The sequence below is a fragment of the Myxine glutinosa genome, chromosome 9 (genome assembly GCF_964187855.1).
Source record: "Myxine glutinosa chromosome 9, kmMyxGlut1.1, whole genome shotgun sequence".
NCBI lineage: Eukaryota > Metazoa > Chordata > Myxini > Myxiniformes > Myxinidae > Myxine > Myxine glutinosa.
Window position 1 is genome coordinate 103,249,266 of NC_136269.1, and position 25,698 is coordinate 103,274,963.

Here is a 25,698-nt window from a genome sequence, read left to right on the forward strand (position 1 = left end):
ATGGAAGGAGGAAGAATGTACCCATGCAAAGAGTGCTTAACCTCGGTGTTGCACAGGGTAAAAAAAAGGAAATTGTAATACCCTCTGCCACCATCACCAGGTGGCACTACACCGTACACATTTACATTGAGAATTGACGCTCCGTCTCCCGGTCCCCCACACCCCCGAATGAGGCCGTGGCCACATAGCCTATGTTACCCCCCCAGCCAAAGTTGTATTTGTACTCCGAGTAAAGTATTAAAAGCGTTTATAGCTGGAGTATCCGGCATTGCTCAAGCGAAAAAGAAACATTAACATATTTGAAATGAGGGCAAATATAATGGAAAAGCAATTTACATCCAAAATCAGAATCTATCACAAATGTCAAATCATAATTTCACCTTTTTATTGAATATATTCTGGTGAATGTGCCATTCATCACGTTTCTGAGTTAAGTATGATGACTTTCAGGAAGAAGAAGAAGCTTTACTACCAACTTCGTACTTCTGGAATTGTTTTGATTTATTTGTGTTCAAATGTTTGTGTTTTGTATTTATTTATGTGTACTTGTATATAATTATGTGTCATTACTAAAATAAGGCTTCGGCACTATAGCGATTTTTTTTTAAATCCCGTAAAAATTTTTTTTGCCTAAAACACTCCGAGGAACTCACTCTGAAAGTTTGACGAAGATCCGTTCAAGCCATCTCTGAGAAAAATGGCAACACACAGACAGACCAACAGCTCCTCTTATATAGTGGATAACAAGCTTGTCTCACAGGTTGGCAGAGGGACCAATGATTCTTTGCAGCAGGAAGCTCGCTGGGAAATGGGTGAAACGTCGCTTGAGACCCGACCGGAGCTGCTCTTGCTTGTTTAATACTCGATATCAAAGTAGATCTAGGACTCATAAAATAATCTTATGTTTTTGGGGTATGGATGGAAATACCTTAATGAAGAACAGAATGTGTAGGGTGAGAATGCTCCGAAGAATCGCGGTGTCATGAAGAAGAACCCACCTCGATGTAAATTAAGTTAGGCAGACTTCGGGTAAGATCGTATATGTCCATATGAGGGGTGGAGCTATGCTAATTAGATAGAGCTTAAGGATAAACCCCAGTGTAATTGCCCTGTGATTTTTCCATTTGTTGTTATTGCATCAAAAAGGGGCCACCACAATAACTACTACGATCGCACTGTAAATTGATTCATTCGCTCACAGCGTCGCCAGGCCCGACAAACCCGGCACATTTGCCGATCGTGCCAGTCAAGCCCCGTCTCACGGCCTTCAAACATCATTCGAACATTCCCGAAGAGATTAGACTCCGCCCCCCCAACAAATCGTAACGGGGAGGCCACGCCCCAGCCTTTGTGATTGAGTAGCGCTCAATGCATGAACAGAGTGTGACGTCATCGTGGAAGATTCGAGAGCTGAAGGAGAAAGGGAGGCGTCTTGCCATCTTGGTCTCTCGATCATCTGGTTTCTGGCTATGTGGTGGACGTGTTTGATTTGTGCTTCGGGTCGCTCGTCCTGCGGCGGTTCTAGTTCGGTGTGCTGGTGTTGAGGAAGAGCAGCATTAGCCTTCGTGGCTGGTTTGACCGTGATAAGGTGGGGGCGACAGTTCGGGGGGCTCTTAGTGCTTCGGACCGAGTGGGGAGCGAAGGAGGAGCGGCCGCCCAGGTTGCGTCACGTACGTGGCGCTGTGGAGACGACTGCGTGCCATTGTTGGAGCCGTTTCAGGCACCTTGAACCACCATTTCATTCCACGACCTCGTTGAGAGAGATAAGTGCCGGGCCACTATACAAAAGGGCCATTATTTGTTTTCTTTTATCATTCCCTTGTCTGTATACGAGTCAGATGGAGGATCCTCAACCGAGGAATTTTAGTTTTACCTCACATTCATTTTAATTGTTTGCATTTATTTTCATTAATCATTATTTGTTGAATTTGAATTTTCTTGTCCTGGTTCATTTCTATGTCCTGTGTGGATCGGATAACCCCTGCGTGTGTTTCCGATCAGATAAGGCCTCGAGTCTTCCCACGCGCGCGAAAAGAAAATACCGCCAAGTTGGGTATATGCCTCAGAGTAAAGCTTGTTTCGGCCATTCGTCCTCTTGGGGTCTTCACCCTGGAGACACGACCAATATTATCATTAGCTTCCTGCCTGCCACTGCAATTGGCAACTTCAATAACGTCTGTTGATTTCATCCATTGGTACTTGCTATGTTTTACACATTTCTTCTGCAACCCACTTTCCAGTCTATTGACCCCTTTGTCCTCCTGCTCTGCTATTCTATATTTAATCACAGTATCGTTAGACAATTGTCCGCTCAACTTTCCTTTTCAATTTCTATACATTATCATAACAACATTGCATTTTAAGGCCATGTTCCCTGCTAGAGGCGGGGGTTAGCCTTGCGGTCCCCATGACAATCTTCTCCATATTGCCCTATTTTCTGCATCTCTCCTTGTTAACCCCCTTGCCCGCATTTCTTCTTCCACCATCTTTAGCCAAGTCTTTCTCGGTCTTCCCCGTCCTCTACTTCCTTCTACATTCATTTCCATCACTCTTCTCAACCAGTCACTTTCATCCTTCCTCAACACATGACCAAACCATCTCAACCTGTTCCTCTTCACAGCATCAATCACAGGCTCTATTCCCATCATCTTTCGCAATTCATCATTTGTCTTCCTCTCTCTCAACGATACTCCGCACATCCACCGAACCATTCGCATTTCCACCCTTTCCAGCCTCCGTTGCTGCTCTGCATTCATGACCCATGTCTCGCTCCCATAAATCATAACACTTCTCACACATGCAGCATACACCTTTCCCTTCAGCTTCAACGACACTCCCCTCCTCATCAGCACGCCACTCAGTTCCCGAAACTTCTTCCATGCACATCTCACTCGAGCAACCGTTGCCGTGTCTGATCCACCTTCTCCATTCAGCATGTCTCCGAGGTAGCAAAATGTTTTCACACCTTCCAGCTTCACGCCGTCTCCAAGATCCAACTCAACATTTCCTCCATCTGCAGCTCCCTCTGTGCACACCTTACATTTGAATGTAGCTGCCACACTGGTTAATGACCCTCTCAGACCACTACATTTTTGTATCAGATGTATACATTATCATAACATGTGTCCAAATTATGTTTGCAGATTGAATCCAAGATTATGACGAAGTTTAATCGAAAAGCTCAGGATAACTTCGCCAAAATGGTAAGTACCAAATGTATCGGTCTGCTATTTACTTTGGATATGCCTAATAGCTTCTTTTTAATTGGTTGCTGTGTCTTCCTTCTGAGCAGTTTCCCTTTAAGAAGTACATTGACAGCAGGTGTTGCCAAAGCAGTTTTCTTGGCAAATTGATACACTAGATGGTTTGCCTTTGCCTTTCAAGAAGCACAGGGAGGAAATTTTGGTTTTGACCAAACAATCATTACCCAAGTACCTGCTCTTTTGCAATGCTGACAGATCAACTTAATTTCTTTGTCACACAGGGGCAACTATTTTTTAGGACGTCTCATCTCGATCTCGAAGAGATCATTTAATTATAATAGAATGGGTTGTGATGTTCGGGTGTCTGAAAGTCCAGTCCGTCTGACCATCTGTTAACTTTTTACTACCCCTTCCTTATCACCCGGCTGATTGTTCCGAAACTTGACTCATGAATACAAGACCGTAGCCCACACAATCGCCTGGGCTTTGAATCTTCGATTTAGGGTCATGTGGACTCCTGGAGGGGGTAATGGGGGATGGGGTGGGGGAGGGGGAGTTAACCCCAAACTTCAGATCGCTACTCGTCCTTTATTTACAACCGATTGCTCTGAAACCCAATGCAGCCCTTCTACTTGATGGTCCACAGGATCGCTCAGCCTTAGATTTTTCAATCGTGGATCAGTGTTATGGATTTGTCACTTCCGTTGTTGTGGTTTTCATCCACTGTAAACATTTTTGATTCCATGTACTATTATTGTTGTCGTTTAAGGGAAATAGAGATTACTATTTTCAAAAGGTAAAAAAGTTAATGTTTTAAATGAAACCGGAACCGGACGACGACGAAGAGGAAGAGGAGGAAGAGAAGGCGGAGCGAGTGAGTCGGACAAGAAGCCGAGCTACTTCAAGGTCCTGAGCGAACGTTGGCGAACGAGGGTCACGTGTGAACTTTGGGCTTCCTGGGAAAGGGATTCCTTCGACAGAGTTGTTATCGCTGTGACAGATAAACCTGTGTGACAGGTTTTGCGGTTGATTCCGACGAGAATCATCGGAGTGCCGTTACGCCACGAGAACGGGCTGTCGGCCATTTTTACCTCGTACAGGATTTGCGCTTCGCTCAAGGTTTTTCACCTCGCTTCACCCATTTTCACCGCATTCAGATGTTAATCTGGTGTGTGTGTGTAACGTGGCTTTTGAGTGGGAAATCTGCGGTTCGCCGATTGGGAGCCGTGGAACGTCCATACCCGAATGTGTGATTTCCCAGTCGCCTGGAGGGCACCTTTACGCATCTTTGGCAGCATGACTGTCACTCAACCGAACGGGATTCTGGTCTTGATTAGACATCGTTCTGACGATCACTGGAGCGGATCGACTTTGGCTTGATGCCGGAATAGAGACATTGGGAATGTTCTTGTTTCACTCACTTGGAGCACAGTGAGTTATATTGTACGAAACTGATGGTACCATCATAGGAAGGATATATTGGTTGTACAATTGATTACTATTGTTTTTTGTACTGTTATTCTTGTGTGATCTTAATACAATACTTGTTCGTTGGTAACAATTGGTGTGGTTTCACCATTGATCTAAGATATACAGAATAACACATTTTTCTGCCGTGACTCCTCTCGGGGCTCGGAGGTACACCGTGACCGGGGTTTGGGGAGGAGCACGTAACAATCAGGAGGGAGGGAGTGGAAGGGGGCTCTCAGGGAGGTTCCCCCAAAATCTCAGACTGTAAATTTCGGTACCAGATCAAGTCCTGTAAATTTCGGTAATTTGGGATCTTCTCCATTTTTAATGAGTCACACTGATATGCGATGTACTTTTGTTTCGTCAGGTCGTGCTGTCTACCGTGGTCTTAAGCTGGGCGTTTGTGATCTATGCTGCCAACCTGGCAGCATCTCGTCTGTTCCCCCCAGCCTCTTGATACCTGCAGTCCAGAACCTAAGACCCCTTTGCTGGATTGTCAGTTCTTTATTTTGCACGTTACTGATATTACCTGCAGAATGATGTCGCATTGAAGGAATATACCTTACTCATATATATATATATATATTTACTATTCTTCCACAATGAACATGCAGGCACTTCATACGTACTGGTGTTGAGCTGTAAAGACAATAGTTAGTACACATAACATATCAATTCGGCTTTACAAATGCAGTTCTTTACCAAAATTGTTTTTTGTAAGGAGATAAAACAAAGTGAATTCCTGTTTACAGAACCGAAAGGTGACAATCATCGAGTCGACGGCATTGTACTCGTACATGGCCTCGGGTTTCTTTACAACAAACGCGGAAAGCTTTTCATCGAGTTACAAAGTACAGGCTTCCTTTTCGAGAGAGGGTAAAACTCCCTCGCGTCCGATTTCATGAATTAACGGAAACAAAATGCTTTTAATGACACACCTTTGGATTATTTATTGCAGGAAGAACCATTACAAAAATAATTAGTGCTTTTAGTCAGAAAAGTAAACAAGTTCCAGTTCAAAGCAGTACCATTTGAGTACCAGTTTGCATTAGGCAGGTGTAATGTGATTAAACACCTATACATAAAAAGAATAAGAATCTGGATTTTTTTTTTTGTTAACATTCCCCAAGAAAGATAACAGAATATCTGAGTCATTCCAGGTTAATGGTGTTACATTCTAGGTTGGAGTTTTTCAGGCATTTGACGCATTCTACACCACTTTGACAAGTGCCTACATATGAACCTTGTCGTCTCATTCACGTGATTGTAATGACTGCAAAGTTAAAAACACATCGCACCATGTTTTTAAAAAGTAGCCTTGTGGAAAAACGTTCATTTACAATTATTATGAAATATCGTCATGTTCGTTTTGGCTACAAGAACCCACCGCATGACTCGTCGTGGCACCAACATGTTCCCTCGCTCCCGCTCTCTCATTGGTGGCTTTGGGTGACTGATACTAATGGGACCCAAGTGTTGGCGTTATAAACAAACTCGTTACAGCCCAGGATCAGCATGTCTTCACCATCTCTCCCACTACCTGTACGGAAAAACAGCAAACCCTGCGCGAGAGAAGGTCAATTTTGATTTCTGGACGTACCAAATCCAGCCAGCACTGCACAGGTCCGAGGAGGACATTTTCGGTGACTCCCCGTTATTCTGCACTCGACGAGGCCACATTGGGAGTGCACCAGCGCAGTTGACGAACGAGTGACGTCTATGGTCTCATGCGAGAGGATGTTCGGCTGGCATTAGTGCATGGGAGTAGTTTTCAAACGGCTTCCCTGAAAAAATTCAACGACTGCTGTGCAATGTGGTTAGTTTTCTACCTTACCGTCACTACCTCATACTTACAAGTCTAAAAGTGCTTAACATCTACAAGTTTTGTTTTAGCATCACTACCCAACAAGCACCCTACATCACAGACCCAGACGGACAAACCCTGTCATTTCTCATTGCACACAAAAATGTACACCTCGTCTTTGCCACCAAACAGTACCTCTTCATCACTTCAGAAGTGGCCATCACCATAACCATCTATTCTACGATAAGCCGTTACGTGTTTGCAGCCTTGTTCATTTGTCCCAACTCAAGGCTGCCTTTTCGCTCCTAACTTCAGTGAGAGTGACCAATCCAAACCCGGATCGTTGTTTGCGTTTCAGAAAAATGTCATCAAAGATGAAATTCCACGAAAGATCGACTATCTGCTCCCCATTCTTCATTCTCCACTTCAAATAACCATTTCTTTTTACTCAAGATCCTAGTGTGTTACCAACTAGATGTTCCTTAAACACAACACATCCATTTCAAATTGCCTCTTCATACAGATTTTTGGGTAATTTTCTTCTTGAACTTCTAAAAGATTCCGTCACTCGTCCTCACATCAATTAAATCCGTAAAGTGTCTTCTTGGAATCGCCTGGTCAACCTTTACTCTCGTTTTGTATCTTTATAACTTCAAGAGTGGGTCTATGTCAAAGTGTTTATGCAAGCCATCAACATTCCCAAACTACACCGATGATTGTGCAATAAGTTCCTGTTGTTTCCTTTTCTGCACTGGCAGTTGTAATTCTTTTCGTCTCGCTTTGCAGTTCGGTAAAGCGTAAAGTACGCACAGCGACGACACATTCAACGTTCCATTTTTGTGTCGATTCAGACATACTCCCTTTCTTGTACGGTGCTTTTAATTTGTTTAAAGCTCGGTTCCGATTCCCACCTGATGCTGCAACCGAAGGACTATTTGTAAGCCCAATCCAAAATAAAAGGCAGAAATGAAGGTTTAACGCCAAGCAATGGCAACGCGGTTCAGACTTCTGAATTGGAATGGCAGATTTTGAGAATCGTTTCTTTGCTCAACTAACCTCAATAACTATTGGTGCATAGTGTTGATGCTGAGATCGACAGTTCACCTGTTACGGAAGAAAGCTTGCGAATTTCAATGGAAGAACGTTTTTGAAAAGGAAAACGAGATACCTCGTGTGGAACGATAAAAAAAGGAATCAAAAGAAGAATAACCAGGCAACGATAACCATAAAATAAACCTTCGTTTTCTATCATTCGTGCTCAGATTCATAATTAACCTTATTCCACAGCAGGAAAACAATGATAAATCGTCATACGTTACACCCAGAGTGCCATTTTCATGTTTCATGCAATTATATGCATCGTTATGTAAACACAACCTATTCCACAGGTGTGGGTAGATATTAAAGTTATAAGTGCCGCTGTTCCTCATTCAGTCCTGGATAAAATAAATAACAGTACGTTTTACAGTTTCCCATGAAAAGTGTCACATTTGCTTTACTTGCCTATAAATAGTGCATGGCCTTCGCCATATGCATCAACCAGACTGTCACTGTCACTTTCCATGGATTTGGAAGCTTGGGTAGTCCGGCCAATTAGGCTGCCCAGGCAAGTAGAGACCAGGCTGAGTGGCTGTCTCCAGCAAGTTGAGGCCGGGTCGAGCGGCTGAGCACGGCAAGTCGAGGCTGGGCCCGGCGACTGCCTGCGGCACGTGGAGGCCGGGCCGAGTGGCTGCCCCCGGCAATTATCCAGGTGGCCGATTCCAGTGTCCGTAGCAAACCTCTTTGCTTGTCACGGCCTTAGCGACTCGAATTCAAATGCAACTGCAACTTTGCGACTCTGAAATGCCTTCCAGTGCACAAACATCAGTTTCTGTTGTCAAGTATGGTAAACAACTAGCTGCCGTTGATGTTAAAAAAGGTAAATTCCTAGGATCTCCAAATGCACATCAAAAGTTTTCCCCGACATTGCACGTGCATTGTTGTTGGTTCACCGGGCCCCACGTGCCATCTGTCAGCCAGTGATGACAAACATCAGACTAACTATCGTGTGATGGTGCGATTTCTAACTCCATCATGGAAATTACATGCTTCTTCGTATTAAAGTGACCAACCACCTACAGAGAACCTTTCAGGAGATTTATGCCTCCGTTGGGCCACAAGGAACCAAGATGGCTCTGCGGCCCGACATGTTCAGGCCATTTTCTTCCGTTTGCCTTGAGCCTGTAGTCCTATTACCATTGTTCCCAATGGCCTCTCTGTCTCCTGCTAGTCCAGCAGTGGCGGTCTCTGTTTCTCCCATGCTCGACACAGAGCTGCGCCTATTGGAGAGTCGCCGCCGTATGCCAGACGCCCTGCGCTCTGACCTTCTGCACCACGGCAAGCCCCAAGCTTCACTTGCTTCTTCTCCAGTTTCGTCCCCGCTCGACCAACGGCCGGCTTCTCCCGTGGGAAGGCCTATGGGCAGGCAGCGTGGAGGTATCTGCACTGAATACAATGCCACTTCAACAAAAATGGCAAACAATCAATAGTGTTTGACTTTTATATGAGCATTGCGACATTACCTTTAAGACTCTTCTTTCTTGTTGGAGTTTCTTTCTCGTTTGTGCACCTGCAAAGGTTGCACATCACCACCAAATAACAATGAGCCCAGCTTGAAATGAAAAATGATCAGCAACAAACACCACCCTACAAGGTTGTTCGTGCAATTCAAGGTGAAGGGATTAGTTTCTCCTTTGCATACGCTTTGCCGGACTTCTCTCCTTGCTCCCACACTCTCCCCGACTACCTTTTGTGACGGTCTTTGCAGTAAGACTCGAAAGGCTGATGTTATTTTGAAATCCCAAGTACGGTACTTCTATAACAACTTGGCTCTATTGTACTACATTGGTGCATTATAAACAAGCACTACATGGTGCGTTATAAACAGTCAAAAGAACAGATTACTCACCCAAAATCAGTGAAAGGAGAGCTAGGCACACTGCCTGCTTGTTTTGCTTCTGCAGAAACAAAGATCCCCTAAATCACAGGCTGTCACAACTAAATAACAGCACAAATACGATGGGTGCACTTTTTCTCCTTCCATCACAAGTGGGGCCTGGTGCTCGACACACATCAACCTCTGACATTCTCTACAGTATGTGGGTTAATGTGAGTGAAGTCGCACGCAGGGCCACCGTATCGTCAGGTCGTGAGAGAGTTACTGATGCAAGCTTGCAGCTGCTGCGTCAGCAAGCATCGTAGCTCCGAAACCCATGCCATCTTCTCTTCCACGGACTGAGCCTGCAACAATGCAAGGATCAATTTCACTTATCTGTTGGCATTGCTTGTGTGTACAGGCTGTGTTCATAGGGAGGTTATTGTGTGTACAAGGCTCTCGGCTAATGAAGAGTGCGCTGTCACAAGGCAAAAAGGCAATGCACAGACAGTAAGGCAACAGGTGGATGCAAGTTCCGGTTGAGGGTTCACATGGAAATTTTAGGACTCCATATGTCACAATAAGTGCTTATTTTTTTTAATTGTTTTTTTGTAATTTTGTGTCAGGTGTTGTGCATTTGGTATCACAATGTTGCAGCTGTGTTTGTAGCAGATTAGCGGGTAATTAGATTTATTTTATTTGGAAGCGTCCGGCTACGGCTTACATTTTGCTTCATTTACAGAAGACCAATCTGGAGCATTGCCAGTAGTTGAGAGTATCTATCAATGAGGCGAGGAAAGGCTTTCACATAAGATTCAGGTTGGAGTGTAGGAAGCATCCAAATTACCGGTATAAGAGTAGATAAAGCTCCAGGGCCAAATAATATGCACCTGAGAGTATTGAGGGAGGTGCAAGATATTAACGGATATCTTTCATAGCTCACTGAAGTCAGAACAGGTAACGGAGGATTGGAGAGCAGCAAATTTAACACCGTTATTTTCCCCAGTCGCACCGCGGAGCGAAAGGGGGACTATGGTTTTCCCCTCCGTCCGTGTGTGCGTGCGTAAGTGAAGGACCGAATTCTAATCTGGTGTGTGGGTGTAACTAGGCATATGGAAGAACCCTATTGAAAATTGGGTCGCCACGTCAAAATCCAAGATGGCCACCGCCATGTATGACTGAAACTTGAGCGGAATATCTTGAAAAATAAGCGAAGTACCAACTTCTAATCTCGTGTGTGGGTGTATCTCGGCATAAGGAAGAACGCTATTGAAAATTGGGTCGCCACGTCAAAATCCAAGATGGCCGCCTTGCGTCTTCCACTTTGTCAACTCATCACTTCACCGACGGGGGACCTAGGCGTAACGCTTGTTTAAGAAAAGATCCAGAGAATAATTGGGGAACTATAGATCTGAAAGCTTGACTTCAGTATTGGGGAAGGTGTTGGAGATGCTAATTAGGGACCAGATGAGGAACCATTTAAATAAATATAAACTAATTAAAGGCAGTCACAGCACGGGTTTACCAAAGGTAGGTCTTGTCTAACAAATCTTTTAGAGGTCCATGAAGTACGAGCCATGCTTTTATTCAGGCTCCTCCACTGCTCTCATCATAAGATGTACGTTTTTTGTGTTTTGTGTTTCATTGATTCAACAGCGGATATAAAAAACTGAAACGAACAGTTTCTGATTGGGTGGATGAGGGAAGTGCAATGGCTGTATTGAGTATTGAGACTTTAAGAAGGGATTCGATAAGGTACCACATAGGAGGTTGTTAGCCAAGGTGAGGGCTTGTGGAGTGGTTGGTCAGGTAGCTACCTGGATTGCAAACTGTCTTAGTGATTTGAAACAAAGAGTGAGTGGGAGGTGGGAGGATGTCTTGCTGAGAGGATGTAAGTTGTGGAGTACCTCAGAGATCAGTATGAGGACCATCATTATTCATGATTTACATCAATGATTCGGATAGTGGGGTGAAGAGTAGGCTTTCCAAATTTGTCGATGATACAAAGCTTGGAGGTGAGGTCGATATCTGAGAGTGGGTTAGCAGAGGTGATCAGATTCAGGAAACTCGAGATATTTTTAATAGATTGGATTGAAGATTGGCAGGTCAAGTTTAACAAACAAATGTAAGGTGCTTGGGATGGATGGGTAAGAATAATGATAATAGAGATTACATGATGCAAGGGAAAATTTTGGAGTGTGTCACACAAGAGAAGGATCTGTGGGTGGTAATATATGTGGGGTTCAGCAGACAGGACAATGCCAGGTAGCTATATAGGTAAAGCAAATAGGGGTTTATATTGTATTTGGAGGGGGATAAATTATAAATAAATATGTGGTTTTAACATTGTATCGGAATTTAGCGAGGCTCCATCTGGAATATTGTGTTCAGTTTTGTTCACCACGTCTGAGGAAGCTGCCACAGTGCAGCACAGGGTTTCAGCGCAGGGCTACTAGAATAATTCCGGGCCTAGCTAGGTTTAGCCATGATAAGCGGTTGAAGGAGACAGGGCCTTTATACATGCATGGAAAGGTCTCCTTGGAAAGGTAGTGGCAGCAGAAACAGCAGATAAGTTTAAATTGGAATTAGATAGGTACCTGGAAGTATTGGAGATAGAGGGGTATTGGGATGTTGGCAGGAGTTTTGGGTAGCTTGAGTATGGATGAGTGATTGTGTACATTTGTGCTGATTGTGAGGTCTGTGATAGGTATGTTCCTGCATATTATTTCCATGGTATTCCTTGTAATAAAGCAAAACAGGCAAAAAATAATATTCTGTGACAGCAGGAACCCTTTAGAATAAAGCCACACACACATCTTGTTTTTTTCATTGATGTTCCTCACAAATCTACCACACAGACACACTACCTTTCTCAAAATAGATAGAGGTGCTACCTGGCTCAAAAACGAAGCTCAACAAGAGGAAACTAAAAAGCCAATGTTGGAGCACAGAGGAGGAGGCGGACATTTACTATTGTAAAGTCTATTCAAGACGTGAACAACGGGGGATGGCCAATAGGGGAGCTAGATGCATGGACCAGCTGAAGAAGACCAGATTGACCACTAGAGCAAAGACAGTGCCATCCAACAAATTTGAAAGAGATGCGTCAACGGCACAGATTCATAAATAAAAATAAAATAAAAGAGGTAAACGTGAATCGATTCATCCTTGTCACACACCCAACCTCTTCACCAAGTTTCGTCCAAATCTTTCCGCAACTTTTTGAGATATCTTGTTCACAGACAGACAGACAGACAAACAGACAGGGGTGAAAACATAACCTCCATCCACCTTCGGTGGCGGTGGTAAAAGGATATGAGGAGGATGGGAGCCGAGCGCTCGCCAGGGAGTGGACAGAGGGATGGTGGAAAAGTGGCCACGATAGATGGAAGCAATGGATCACAGAGAGGGACTGTGTGATGAAGCAAGGCTTAGGAATGCTCAGGCTTCAAAAGCTCAGGTCCAGATGGAATTCCAAACTTCTGATTAAAGCAACTAGATGCTCTCCACAATCACTATGCTCGAGCATTCAACAAAATTATTCAAGGGGAGGAGACCTTGGATGAATGGCTCACAGTAGGTAACACCTTCCTCATCCCAAAGTCTGAAGAGACCCAACTACCTCACAAGTATAGACCAATAACCTGTCTGCCAACAACGTACAAAACTCCTGACAGGAATCATCACAGAAATGATGTACCATCACCTAACACAAGGAGGCCCAGAGGCAGAACAGAAGGGATGTAAAAGAGGATGCTATGGAGCGAAGACCACCTTCTACTAAATAAGGCCAGACTCGAAAATTTCAATACAAGAAGAACAAAATTATCCATAGCATGGATAGACTTAAAAGTGCTTTTGATAGTGTCTCACAATCATGGATGATACAATGCATGCAATTGCACAAGGTCAACCCCCAAATAATAAAACTGTGATAGAGAAGGCAATGGAGCTTTGGAATACCACTGATATTACAGCATTCGGAAGGAAATATCAAAACAACAGGAGTGAAGATGTGTCGAGGAATCTTCCAGGGATACAGCCTTTCACCCCTCCTGTTTTTCCTTCCCCTGGATCCACTGAGCAACCTCATTAATGAACAATGACATGGATATACACTGACATCAAATAAGAGAACGCCCAGAGACGAAAACGTGACACATCTACTTTACATGGATGATTTAAAACTCTTTGCACCAAATGCCGAAAAATTGGCAGAACAACTTAAATTAGTGAAACAGTACTCCGACAACATTCAAAAGGAATTTGGCCTGGATAAGTGTGCCAAGTGCACATTCATGCAATGTAGACCAACAAAAACCGACAACATAAACATGGACACAAAATAATACAACAATACAGGAGCTGTACAACGAAGCATCATCCAAATACCTCAGAGTAGAAAAGGGCCACCAAACATGTCACAAAGAAATGCGCAAAACAAGAATATCTGCATAGAACGAGGCTGATCCTGAAAACATACCTATCTCCAAGGAACAAAATTTAAGCCATAAATCAACTTGCAATACCAGTATTCCAGTACAGCTGCGGAATAATAAACTGGCTACAATCAAAAAAATCAATGAACTGGATATCAAAACAAGGAAACTCCTCAACATCCACAAAATGTTTTACAAAAACTCAATGGATCCCTAAAATGTAGCTGCCGAGATGAGGAGGTAGCGGCCTGATAGAGCTCAACCAAGTGCACAGGATGACAACTGAAGGATTGGCCGAACACATAAAAAGTGCAACAGACAACCAAATCCAATTTGTAAGTAAACACAAAGACACCAAACCAGAGAAGGTATCCCTAACCCATCTAGCAAAAAAATTCCAAAGACAGGTGTGAATGTAAGATGTCACACAAGAAACCGAATCGAGCACAGCCCAACAATTGCAAAAAAAGAAAGAAAATATAAAATGAAATATCTAGAGATATACACCGACAACTGGTAAAACAATAAAAGAGCAGGAAGGTATATATATATAAAAAGAGTTGGGCAAATTGAGAGTAGACAAAGAAGGCTCTTTGGAATGGCTAAGAAGAGGTCAGCTCAACTGGGATGGAGAACGAATCATTATAAATACCCAAGACCAAGGACACAACACCAATGGCTTCAAGAAAATGGTGGGACTGAGTCAATTGGACAAGTGTAGGTTGTACAAGGCAGAAACAGAAAGTACGAGCCACCTCCTATCAGGATGTAAAAAAAACTCATGTCAGAGCAGCTGTACACCCAAAGGCCCAACAAAGTATGTTGAGTAATACACTGGCACATATAATGCAAATAATATGCATAATATGCAATTGCAATAATATGCAATAATATGCAATAATAAAATGCAATATGCAATAATATGGCATAATATGCAAAAGTCTCAATATCCTAGTTCCAGTAAACACATGGAGACATGGACCAAAAGCAATCAATGAAAACAAGGAAGTAATGCTCACGTATGACCTAATGATCCCATCAAGCGTGAACATAGAAAACAAAGCATTGTGACCCGATATCGTACTGAGGTCCAAAAAAATAAAAGAAGGCATTGCTAATTGATGTGTAATTACCCAGCGATTTTGGCCTAAACAAGGCAGAAATCAAGAAAATGACCAAATATCAAGTCCTCAAAAATGAAGTGAAAAGATCGTGGAAGCTGAAGAGTGCCGAAATTGTACCAGTGATTATTGGAGCAACGGGAATGATAAAGAAGAACCTTACAGGTATCTTAAAAACCATCCATGGGAATATTATGACAAATGAGCTGCAGTTGGAAGCTGGCCGAGGCTCGGTGACGATCCTCAAAAGAACCCTCGGAACAAAACTTAGGGAACAAGAAAACTTCCCAAACTGGTCCATGAATTATGATCCCTTACTGAAATGGAGGTGGATACTTCGAGAACTAGGCGGGCTCCGTTCCACCTTCTGAAAAACGCATATGGAAATAACGCATATGCACACATGGTGTGGCTGCTTGGTTGTTGGATGGATGCCAAAACCAAATACCATATAATTTTTGCAATGAAACCTTTTAAAAACCGGAACTGTGGGGTTGGCCTATTTGCCATCTCGAGAACATAATTGTGCATTTTTCTATGGCCTATCGATTAATGCAAGTCATGTGAAACTACAATGCTTCTAATGTCGTCATACATGTGATTTAAAAGCTCCATGACAAGCATCAGATCAGCTGTTGAAAAATGAAAAAAGACATGTCTTCTGACATCGTCCCTCAGTCAATTTCACCCTGCGCATCTTCGCTGATGTAAGCAAACAGCAGAGAAATGCTACCGTCATCCAATAAAGTTTTTGATCTCTTCCTTATGTGCTTTGCTTTTTACAAAGGGTGGAGGTGTGCTCACCTGAACAATGTACACTTGTTCCCGTCGTTCACACCACACCTCAAACTTTTTGCAGTCACCTTTAATGTTCTCTGTGAGGCCTAACAGGCTCACCTGCAAAGAGCATCATCACAGAAATGCAACAACTATTTTGAAGCAACCAAGGTATGGCAAAAAAAGAAGATCAATAAAGTATTTGTTGCAAAATTAGCATTTCCATGCATGGGAGCACAACAGTGAAAATACAGTCATGGCCAAAAATATTGGTACCTTTGCACTTTTTTCAAATAATGCACCATTTCTTCCAGAAAATTGTTGAAATTACAAAAATGTTTTGGTATCCACATATGTATTTCTTTGGTTTTCATTGGAACAAAACAAAAAGCTGAAAGAATTACAAAATCTTAGCTTATTCCACACAGAAATCCTAAAATGGCCCGGACAATATTATTGGCACCTTTTAGAAGTTGTTAGAAATAATTAGATTTCAAGCAGGTGATTCTCCTTTACTTTGGAATTGAACTCACCTGTGGTGAGTCGCAGGTGCCTGCAATATAAAAATCACTCATTCAACCAGTTTGACTAGAGAAAAGGAGACATTCTGCTGTTTTGTGTCACTGTGTGTACCGCAATGAGCATGGAGAAAAGAAAGAAAACCAGAAAATTGTCTGAGGAGGTCAGACACAGGATTGTCGCCAAGCATGGACTACAAGTCAAGGCTACAAGTCCATCTCCAGAGATCTTGATGTTCCTGTGTCCACCGTACGCAATGTTATCAGGAAGTTTAAGGCCCATGGCACTGTAGCCAACCTCCCTGGATGTGGCCGCAAGAGAAAACTTGATCGAAGATTGCAGCGAAGGATTGTTCGAATGGTGGAGAAAGCACCTCGATCAACTGCCAAACAGATTCAATCTGACCTTCAGATACAAGATACGACAGTTTCAACTTGCACCATCCGTTGCCAACTCAATGAAAGGGGGTTCTATGGTAGGAGACCCAGGAGGACCCCACTGCTGAGAGAGAGACGTAAGAAAGCTGGACTGGAGTTTGCCAAAACACACCTGAACAAGCCAAAATCCTTCTAGGAAAATGTCCTGTGGACAGATGAGGCCAAATTAGAGCTTTGTGGTAAAGCACATCATCTCTATGTTTACAGAAAACAAAATGAAGCCTTCAAAGAAAAGAACACCTTCCCTACAGTCAAACATGGAGGAGGTTCAGTGATGTTTTGGGGTTGCTGTGCTGCCTCTGGGACTGGGTGCCTTGAATGAATGCATGGCATGGCATCATGAAATCAGGAGATTACCAAGGCATTTTGGAGAGCAATGTTCAACCCAGTGTCAAAAAGCTGTAGAAAACTGTAGCCCGTCTGTTGCTCTGCACAATTCGTGTCAGCCTCCTTTGGCCTCTTTCACGAGCCGTTTTCATCATAAGTATGAGCCGTTTTTGACCACTTGCCTGCCATTTGGTTGGATGTCCTGTGGGTGGTGGACCATTCTTGATACACATGGGAAAATGTTGAGCATGAAAAACCCAGCAGTGTTGCAGTTCTTGACACACTCAAACCGGTGCGCCTGGCACCCACTGCCATCATCCCCTATTCAAAGGCACTTAAATATGTTGTCTTGCCCATTCACCCTCAGAATGGCACACATACGTCCATGTCTCAAATCGTCTCAAGGTTTAAAAACCCTTCTTTAACCTGTCGCCTCCCCTTCATCTACACTGATTGTAGTGGATTTAACAGGTGCAATCAATAAGAGATCATCGATTTCACCTGGATTCACCTGATCAGTCTTTCATGGAAAGAGCAGGTGTTCCTAATGTTGTGTACACTGAGTGTGTGTGTATGTATGTATGAATGTATGTATGATTGTACGTTACATACATCACACACATCTCACACACACATCTCACACATCACACATCACACATATCACACACACACACACACACACACACACACACACACACACACACACACACACACACACACACACACACACACACACACACACACACACACACACACACACACACACACACATATATATATATATATATATATATACACACACATACACTACCGGTAAAAAAGTTTTAGAACACCTCAACTTTCACAGTTTTTATTGAAATTTAAGCAATTCAAGTCCAGTGAATGACCTGAAATGGTACAAAGGTAAGCAGTAAACTGCTCGAGGTTAAAAAACGAGTTTAGGTTAGCAAAAACGGGAAAATAATGTAAATTGCACAGTTTCCGACACCATCAAAAGGCACTTGGAAGCTGGAGGAAACTCTGACAGGAAGAGGTCTGGCAAACCCAAAGCCACAACAGAATCAGAAGACAAGTTTCTGAGAGTCAACAGCTTGCGTGATAGGCGGCTCACAGGACAACAGCTTCAAGCACAGCTTAGCACTGGTCGAAGTAAGCAAGTCTCAGTTTCAACTGTGAAGAGAAGACTTCGAGCTGCAGGTTTGACAGGTCGAGTGGCGGTAAGGAAGCCATTGCAAAGATGGCAAAATAAGAAAAAGAGGCTTGCCTGGGCCATGAAGCACCGCCAGTGGACTACTGAAGACTGGAAGAAGGTCTTATGGACCAAAATTTGAAATGTTTGGTTCATCACGCAGGGTTTTTGTACGCCGTCGAGTAGGCGAAAGGATGGTTCCTCCGTGTGTGACACCAACTGTCAAACATGGAGGAGGAAGCGTGATGGTCTGGGGTTCTTTTGCTGGATCCAGATTCGGCAAGTTGCACAGAGTGACTGGCACCCTGAACCAAAAGGGCTACCACAGCAGTTTGCAGCGCCATGCAATACCCTATATGGTATACACCTAGTTGGTCAGGGGTTCATCCTACAGCAAGATAATGACCCTAAACGCACCTCCAGGCTATGTCAAAACTACCTTCGAGGAAAAGAACAAGACGGTAGGCTTCAAATCATGGAATGCCCAGCACAGTCTCCAGACTTAAACCCCATCGAGCTGGTTTGGGATGAACTGGACAGAAGGGTGAAAGCAAAGCAACCTACAAGTGCAACACATTTGTGGGAACTTCTACAACAGTGTTGGGAAGAACTTCTCGAACAATATTTCATTTCCATTGTAGAAAGAATGCCACGAGTGTGTTTGGCGGTTATATCTGCAAAAGGTGGCTACCTTGCTGAGTCAAAAATTTAAATTAAATTTTGTTAAACAAAATGATTGTATGATTTTTTTAATCTCCACTTGTTTATTTGTTCTATGCTTGATTTCAGAGTACATCGAGACATTCAACTGTATAAATTTCAATAAAAACTGGAAAAATTGAGGTGTTCTAAAACTTTTGACCAGTAGTGTGCGCGCGCACGCACACACACACACGCACACACACACACACACACACACACACACACACACACACACACACACACACACACACACACACACACACACACACACACACACACACACACACACACACACAAGATTACAAGTGGTATGTGATTGACCAAAAGGTTTATTTGGCCTTTCTGCTGACGGTCCCTTGTGTGGTACAACATTGTGTAGGATTGAAAATATGGACCTCCTTGCAACGCTATCTTGGCAGAATTGTTTTGCCATCAACCGAGCAACTGTTATGCTGGTCTCGTAACTACGGTGAGGAATTGAATGTTTCACTGCACATGGAAGCGCTACGTGCTTTCCAACGACTGATCACAATCTGTCTGGCCAGTGTATGCAAGCCATGGTGGCGAGATGCACTGTCGGGCCTGGAATTGGCGATGGACTTTTATTTTAATTGGGGCTGCCCCATGGGTGGGATGGCCCAGAGGATGGACCTTCTTCATGGAGCGGGCAGCCAATCACGGGGCCTGCGGCAGGGAAAAGCAGTCGTGGAGCATGGAGGGCAGGCCATAGGAGCGGGTGTGGAGAAGAAGGTCGTGACAAAGTACAGAGTCAATGGGCCTGGTGCTGGACACACACAGAGTTGGACCTGGACCTTCAGGCAAAAAGCATCTCTTGCTTTACCTCTGCTTAGTCGCCATCATTTGTTTTCCTTGTCTTACACCGCATCTTCTTCTCATGGTCTTCCACCGCATCTTCTTCTCATGGTCTTACACCGCATCTTCTTCTCATGGTCTTCCACCACATCTTCTTCTCGTGGTCTTCCACCACATCTTCTTCTCATGTTCTTCCACCACATCTTCTTCTCATGGTCTTCCACCGAATGTTCTTATTCTGGTCTTCCACCACATCTTCCCCTGGTTTTACACCACATCTTCTTCTCCTGGTCTTACACCACATCCTCTTCTCCTGGCGTTCCACAGCATTTCTTCTTTCTGATGACTCCAATGCAGTATTTGGTCTTCCATCTGATTGTTTGTAACATATTCTGATGCTGTGTGGACTGTGCTTCCCCACTGACGGACATCTGGTAGCTTGTACCTGTTGCTGCGTTTGAGCTTTGGGAGTAACAAATAACGACAGTACTTCAGTTTCCAGCCATTCCACAACCACCGTGAGAAACGGTCAGAATTGTCTGAGAGACATTGAACATGGCATTGGACAATCTCAACTCAACATGTTTTCCTCGAGAAGAATATCTTAGTTTATCTTAATCTTTGCAAGATTCTGCCCAGGATATAGATTGTGGGCATTTTTTCATCAAAATAAATGTCACCAGTCAGCATGATAATTCAAGGCAATGCATACCCTGCTTTAATATGTAACTTTGGGCTAATTTAATTATAATACGTCAGCAGAATATTTGTTGTCATGGTGATGTTAACGAAACAGCATTGTAGCTTGAAAACATGTCATATTGTCAGAAGCTTGTTTTTACTCGCTACGCTAGATTCTGACTCTGGCGGTCCCGGAGGGCATCAGCACCTGTGTTCTGAAAACCTGTTCTGCCGCCTACGCATATCCCCTTTCTGCTCCGTTCACCTTATCATTTGCCTGAGGTCTCCGACTGTCGACTTGGAAGTCGGCCAACGACGCCCGTGCCTATGTCATTCCACAAAGAGGGTGCAAAACCGAATCCTCTTAACTACAGGCCGATTGGCTTCCCATTATAAGCAGTCATGGAATCCATCTTCACAGTTGAACTCACAGTAGACCTTCACACCTTTTAGACCCCTTTGACCTGTATAACCTTTTTAGATATTTTAGGACCCTTTACACCCCTCTAGATAATTCAGTCCATATAGACCTTAAAATACACCATTTAGACCTTTGACCCTTACACCTTTGAATATTTACACCTTTCGACCTTCACACCTTTTCATGCATTTGCCCTTTGGACCATTTAGACCTTTCTTTGCAATCAATGACCTTTCATTCAGTAAATCCTTCCATTTATTTGCCACACAAAATACACCAAGTAAAACAAGTCCTGGTGAGAGTCGGCAATCTCCGATTGCTTTTTCTAGTTAAAATTGTTTTGCTTTGGGGATTTTACGGGGGGTGAATACTGTTGTCGGGTAAGAAATGAACAAACAGATAGCACATTCACCTTTTGATGAGACCCTCGCACAGACATCCCAAGCATAACACAGGGATCCAATCACCGATCCACACCTTAGTTATCTACCATCCATGCCAATATCCATGTACCCTTTTATCCCCAATACTTACAGGTATGTACCTAACTTAAATTTAAACCCATCTACTGTTTCTGCGACAACTACCTTTTCAGGGAAACTATTCCATGCATTAACTTCTCACTGAGTGAAAGACCCCTTCTATTGGCCTAACTCTCCTCTTCTTTAATCTCAGGCTGTGGCCCATGGTCCTGTCCCTGTCCCTGTCCCTGTCCTTGTTCTTCATGCTGAAAAAGTCTTCTGCACTTATTTTATCTTATACCCTTCATGATCATAAAACATCTCTATCAGATGCCCTCATAATCACCTATTTTGAATGTAAAAGGTCCTATCTCCAGGGCAGGGCCAAATCTCTGGATATATCTCAAGCATTTAACACAACCCGACACCTCGCCTCAATTTCCAAACTCTCAGCCACTGCCATTCAAGTCCACCTCTTCTTATGGCTTTGGTGAGGTGAGGCCTTTATGCCTCCCCTCTCTGAGCAAACCTCGCACCCTCACTCTATCCATGAGAGGACCATCTGGAAAACCTACTATAATTTTGGTAGTTGTAACAAGATATAGGTTTCTGGGCTTATGCAACTTTGCTTGAATATAAAGCTATAAGGTGAGTGCTTGTGCATTTGATTCTCCGATTCTAGGTTTGAGTCCTTCCATTTCCTGCAATCTGGGTGGTCTTGCAATTACACCGTTTTTGCAATTTGGGCCTTGAACATTTTGAAAGCCACAAAAAAACAAGTGTTAAAAAAACGATATAAACCCCGTGAATGCAAAACTTTGAAAGGCCACAGCAACTGGAAAGGTACGATATGTTCAAACTGTTCATGCATGGGGCAGAATTGTGGATTTTAGGTGTTTGGGTTTTGACAATTGAAAGCAGCATCATATCCATTGACGCTTCATGCATGCGAGCATGTTCCACAAATTAAAAAAGCAAGAAATAATTTATGGTAGTTATGGGCACTAGCCTGGCACTCAAGTAGACTTTGATTGCTTGGACTACATTCTGAATAAGTGATCTGTGATATTACAAACCTGCAAGTCATGCTTGTAGCGGAAGCAGGCCGTGTCAGTGGGGCCTTCTCCACGTTTGCAGAACAGCAGAGCATGTTGGAACAGGAAGAGGTGCCGCTGCTGAGGCTTGAAACGATTGACACGACCACGTTCACGGCCCCGTTCGACCCACACAAGGAAGTCGCCGTGCTGCAATGGGTGGCCAAGCTCCCATATGAGTCCCTGCATAACACGACTGCTATTAATGATGAAGGTACTGTGTTCCCAGGTACTCACCTAATCCTCACTCACGACCATTCATCCAGGATTTTTGCACTTGCTTTTGAACATTCAACTTTAGACTATAGGGAAAAGTAAGGGGTGAGGGGAGTCTAATATCCAAAAACAAACATAAATTTCCCAAATTCTGCATGGCGATCGTTTCTCAAACCTAAAATAACGAACGATAATATTTCAGCGTGACACCTTTTTACTCCACCCAACTTTTAGAATTTGACATCTTGCCTCAACAAATATTACACAGTCATATATATGAATGAATGAATGATCGTTTTTAAGGCCATTTTCCCCGCTGGAGCAGGGGTTAGCCTTGCGGGCCCCATGACAATCATGGTTCCCTGTTTGAGGCAATGTTTTTATGGCCGGATGCCCTTCCTGACGCCAACCCTTCGTCGCCTCTTACGATGCGCAGGGATACAGTGTGCCTATTCTAAATCGGGGTACACACCGTGATCATTCATCCCAGCAAGCTGGTACTCAATTTGCCGACCTCAGAATGATGACAGGCTGAGTCAACCCCCCTGGCGTTAATTCAGCGATCGACCGGGATTCGAACCCAGGATCCTAGGATCCCAATCCGGCACCCTAACCGCTAAGCCAACACCAGGCTATTACACAGTCATATATAATATACAATTTGTTACATAATCAAAGCGTTAACATTGCACTGAACCAATCCACCACCTAACAGTCACTCGTCAAGAATTTGTGACAATGTTATTGCTCTGGAAAGTCAAGTGGGAAATGATGCCGAGTTGGCCAATTCTCTGTTATAATAACACAGTCCTAGTCACAGCTGGAGGCAATTGGTTAGACGGGAGCTGATAGATCGTTTCTGCCAATTGAAGATCAGAGTTGTAATTTTGCCATTCAGATTTCTAACGTGTGAGGATGTCTAGCATCTGGCAATGCTCATGGGAGGGTGCTCGCTGCATAGCTATTCTCCACCGTCACCGACGGTTCCGCCAATTTTTCGGTGAAACCGATTCGGCAGTTGAATAGCTTTGGAGTTACCTGCATCTGTGCTGTGTGTCAATGTTTTGGCGAGGAACTGCTCAGGTTGGGTAAAAAAAAATTGTGACAAGGTTTGCGTGTGCATAGCTTTCTTGACTATTTGGGCATTTCCTGTTCCAATAACTGATCACGTGAGAGATGACCGATTGCTTCTACCAATATTGTAGGTATGAGGTGGAATTGGGCTCTTAGTTTAAAAGACAAGGCTTTCGGCTATTGCTGTATAATATAATACAGTATTTAACACCACAATGCATGAAGGGTACTTTCAGCATTATGCTTTATTAGCATAACCCTGTCAGAATTATTCACCAGCAAAGGGAACCAGAACCAGATGGGACAAATATTCAACAAACTGAGTTTTACGTTAATGAGAAAAAAATCTATCCAAAGAGTTAATAGCAACAACTCATCGGGGGTTCAAGTGAAAACTTTAAAGCTTATTCTTTATTCAGTTTGAGACGCACCGGATATCCGAGGATAGGTTGCTGCAGTAGCGAGTCATTGAGCAGTTGTAAGAGTTCCTGCAGGCCGGTGAGAGCCTTGGACAGCTCTGCTGGACCAATTGTCCCCACATCCCCTTCGGGCCAACTTTTTAGCAACTCCTGCAAGCAAAGTGTCAGTTTATAGTCTTCTCAAAGAATGTCACCCTCTTCAACTTGACGTGTTATTTTGTGTTCAATATATTAACTCAAATTTATACAGTTTTTAAAATAACAAATTGCTTGAGAAAACAGAATTTGATGCTCATCTTATATTAAGAAAAGTCATTCAACAAACCATTGCAACAAATTTTAGCATCTATCACCGTCTTGTCAGGCCATTACCGCATGGAATGAATCTGCAGCATTGTTGTCGTTTTGCAGGTGATACATGTAGAAAAGTCCTCCATGAGTGAGTAATGAAAAAAATTAACATTACACTTCCCTCCCCCCTTCCCAACCCATCCTGAAATCTCCAAAAAAACATCCTTTTTGTTATATGGCTGGTTATTCCCATCCTCTTCCTTGTATGGTACTTGTTAAGAACCTATTGCTCAATATCTATTGTTTTGGGACTTATTTGGCATTCTTACCCACTTTGCTGATGGGTTTAATAAAAAAAACAGCATATTGTAATTCACAAACAATATTGCATGTTTATCTGTGAATCTTGGTGAGGATGTAAAATGAAGTGAAACACACAAAAAAATCTTTTATAACTCGTAGTTGTTGTTGCTGTTGTTGCATGGTGCCTGTGGTTGTTGCTTGTTACCTCCGCCACCAAAGGTGGATGGAGGTTATGTTTTCACACCAGTTTGTCTGTCTGTCTGATTGTTTGTTTGTTTTTGAACAAGATATCTCAAAAAGTTGTGGACGGATTCAGACGAAACTTGGTGGAGATGTAGCGTATGTGACAAGGACGAAATGATTCGTTTTTGGTGAAGATCCGGATCCGGCTAGTATAATTTTTTAAGCGATTCTTCACCATTGGGAGATAGGGCCAAAAATGATATAAAGCAGGATATCTCAAAAAGTTGTGGACGGATGATTTTGATTAAATGTGATTCTGTATTGTGATTTTCTGGTCTACTCTGGGATACAAAACGTAAACTGTTCACCTGGCGGAGGTATACTCTCTACTGAGTGCCGTTCTAGTTGTTTGTGTGCTCATTCTACGTACACATATGTTGGAGAAATATTACAAGATACAATTTTGTTTGCTCCATCCATGTCCTTTGAAAGGCTTTCTGCTTTCGTAGAATAATAAAGGTTTCCGTTGGAACCACTACATTACTTTCCTATTCTTGCTTCTTCTTCTTCTTCTTTAATCCCGGAAAGATGGGCTTTTAAAACAGGTAATTCTATGAATAAATGGACGCAGATTTTGTTACGAATAAATTGATTATTAGCTTTCCAACGGTATCATTTTAGCTTATCTGCAATGCCAGATAAGGTATTGTCATTGTGCACCATCCGTCCGTTACCTATTTCAACTTTTCCAGCCAAACCTCCTTGCCAATCTGGCTGAAATTTGGAAGCAAGGTTCCGCTCCTGACTGGTAATGGGGATTGCAAAGCTCGTTCTGGTCAT

The 25,698-nt window shown here is 43.2% G+C and overlaps 1 protein-coding gene and 1 long non-coding RNA gene across 17 annotated transcripts in view; one reads left to right on the forward strand and one right to left on the reverse strand.

The window, feature by feature from the left end:
* The first annotated feature begins 2,901 nt into the window (after positions 1-2,901).
* LOC144893651 (uncharacterized) lies at positions 2,902-5,795 on the forward strand. Its single transcript, XR_013624582.1, has 2 exons — positions 2,902-3,203; positions 5,041-5,795. It is a non-coding gene; the product is annotated as an uncharacterized LOC144893651 (long non-coding RNA).
* LOC137435131 (guanine nucleotide exchange factor DBS) overlaps positions 5,595-25,698 on the reverse strand; it is a 166,544-nt gene continuing 146,440 nt past the window's right edge. For 11 of the 16 annotated variants that reach the window (XM_078784616.1, XM_078784614.1, XM_078784613.1 and 8 more), the window contains 7 exons: positions 24,094-24,231; positions 22,355-22,555; positions 15,756-15,848; positions 9,678-9,756; positions 9,425-9,473; positions 9,039-9,085; positions 5,595-8,931 (listed from right to left, as the gene is read on the reverse strand). In XM_078784616.1, coding sequence (XP_078640742.1) covers positions 8,615-8,931; positions 9,039-9,085; positions 9,425-9,473; positions 9,678-9,756; positions 15,756-15,848; positions 22,355-22,555; positions 24,094-24,231 — 924 coding nt within the window. In that variant the 3' untranslated portion in view covers positions 5,595-8,614. Of the gene's footprint in view, positions 8,957-9,038; positions 9,086-9,424; positions 9,474-9,640; positions 9,757-15,755; positions 15,849-22,354; positions 22,556-24,093; positions 24,232-25,698 lie in introns of those variants that run through there. The other 5 variants (XR_013624580.1, XM_078784619.1, XM_078784618.1 and 2 more) reach the window with 5 other exon arrangements.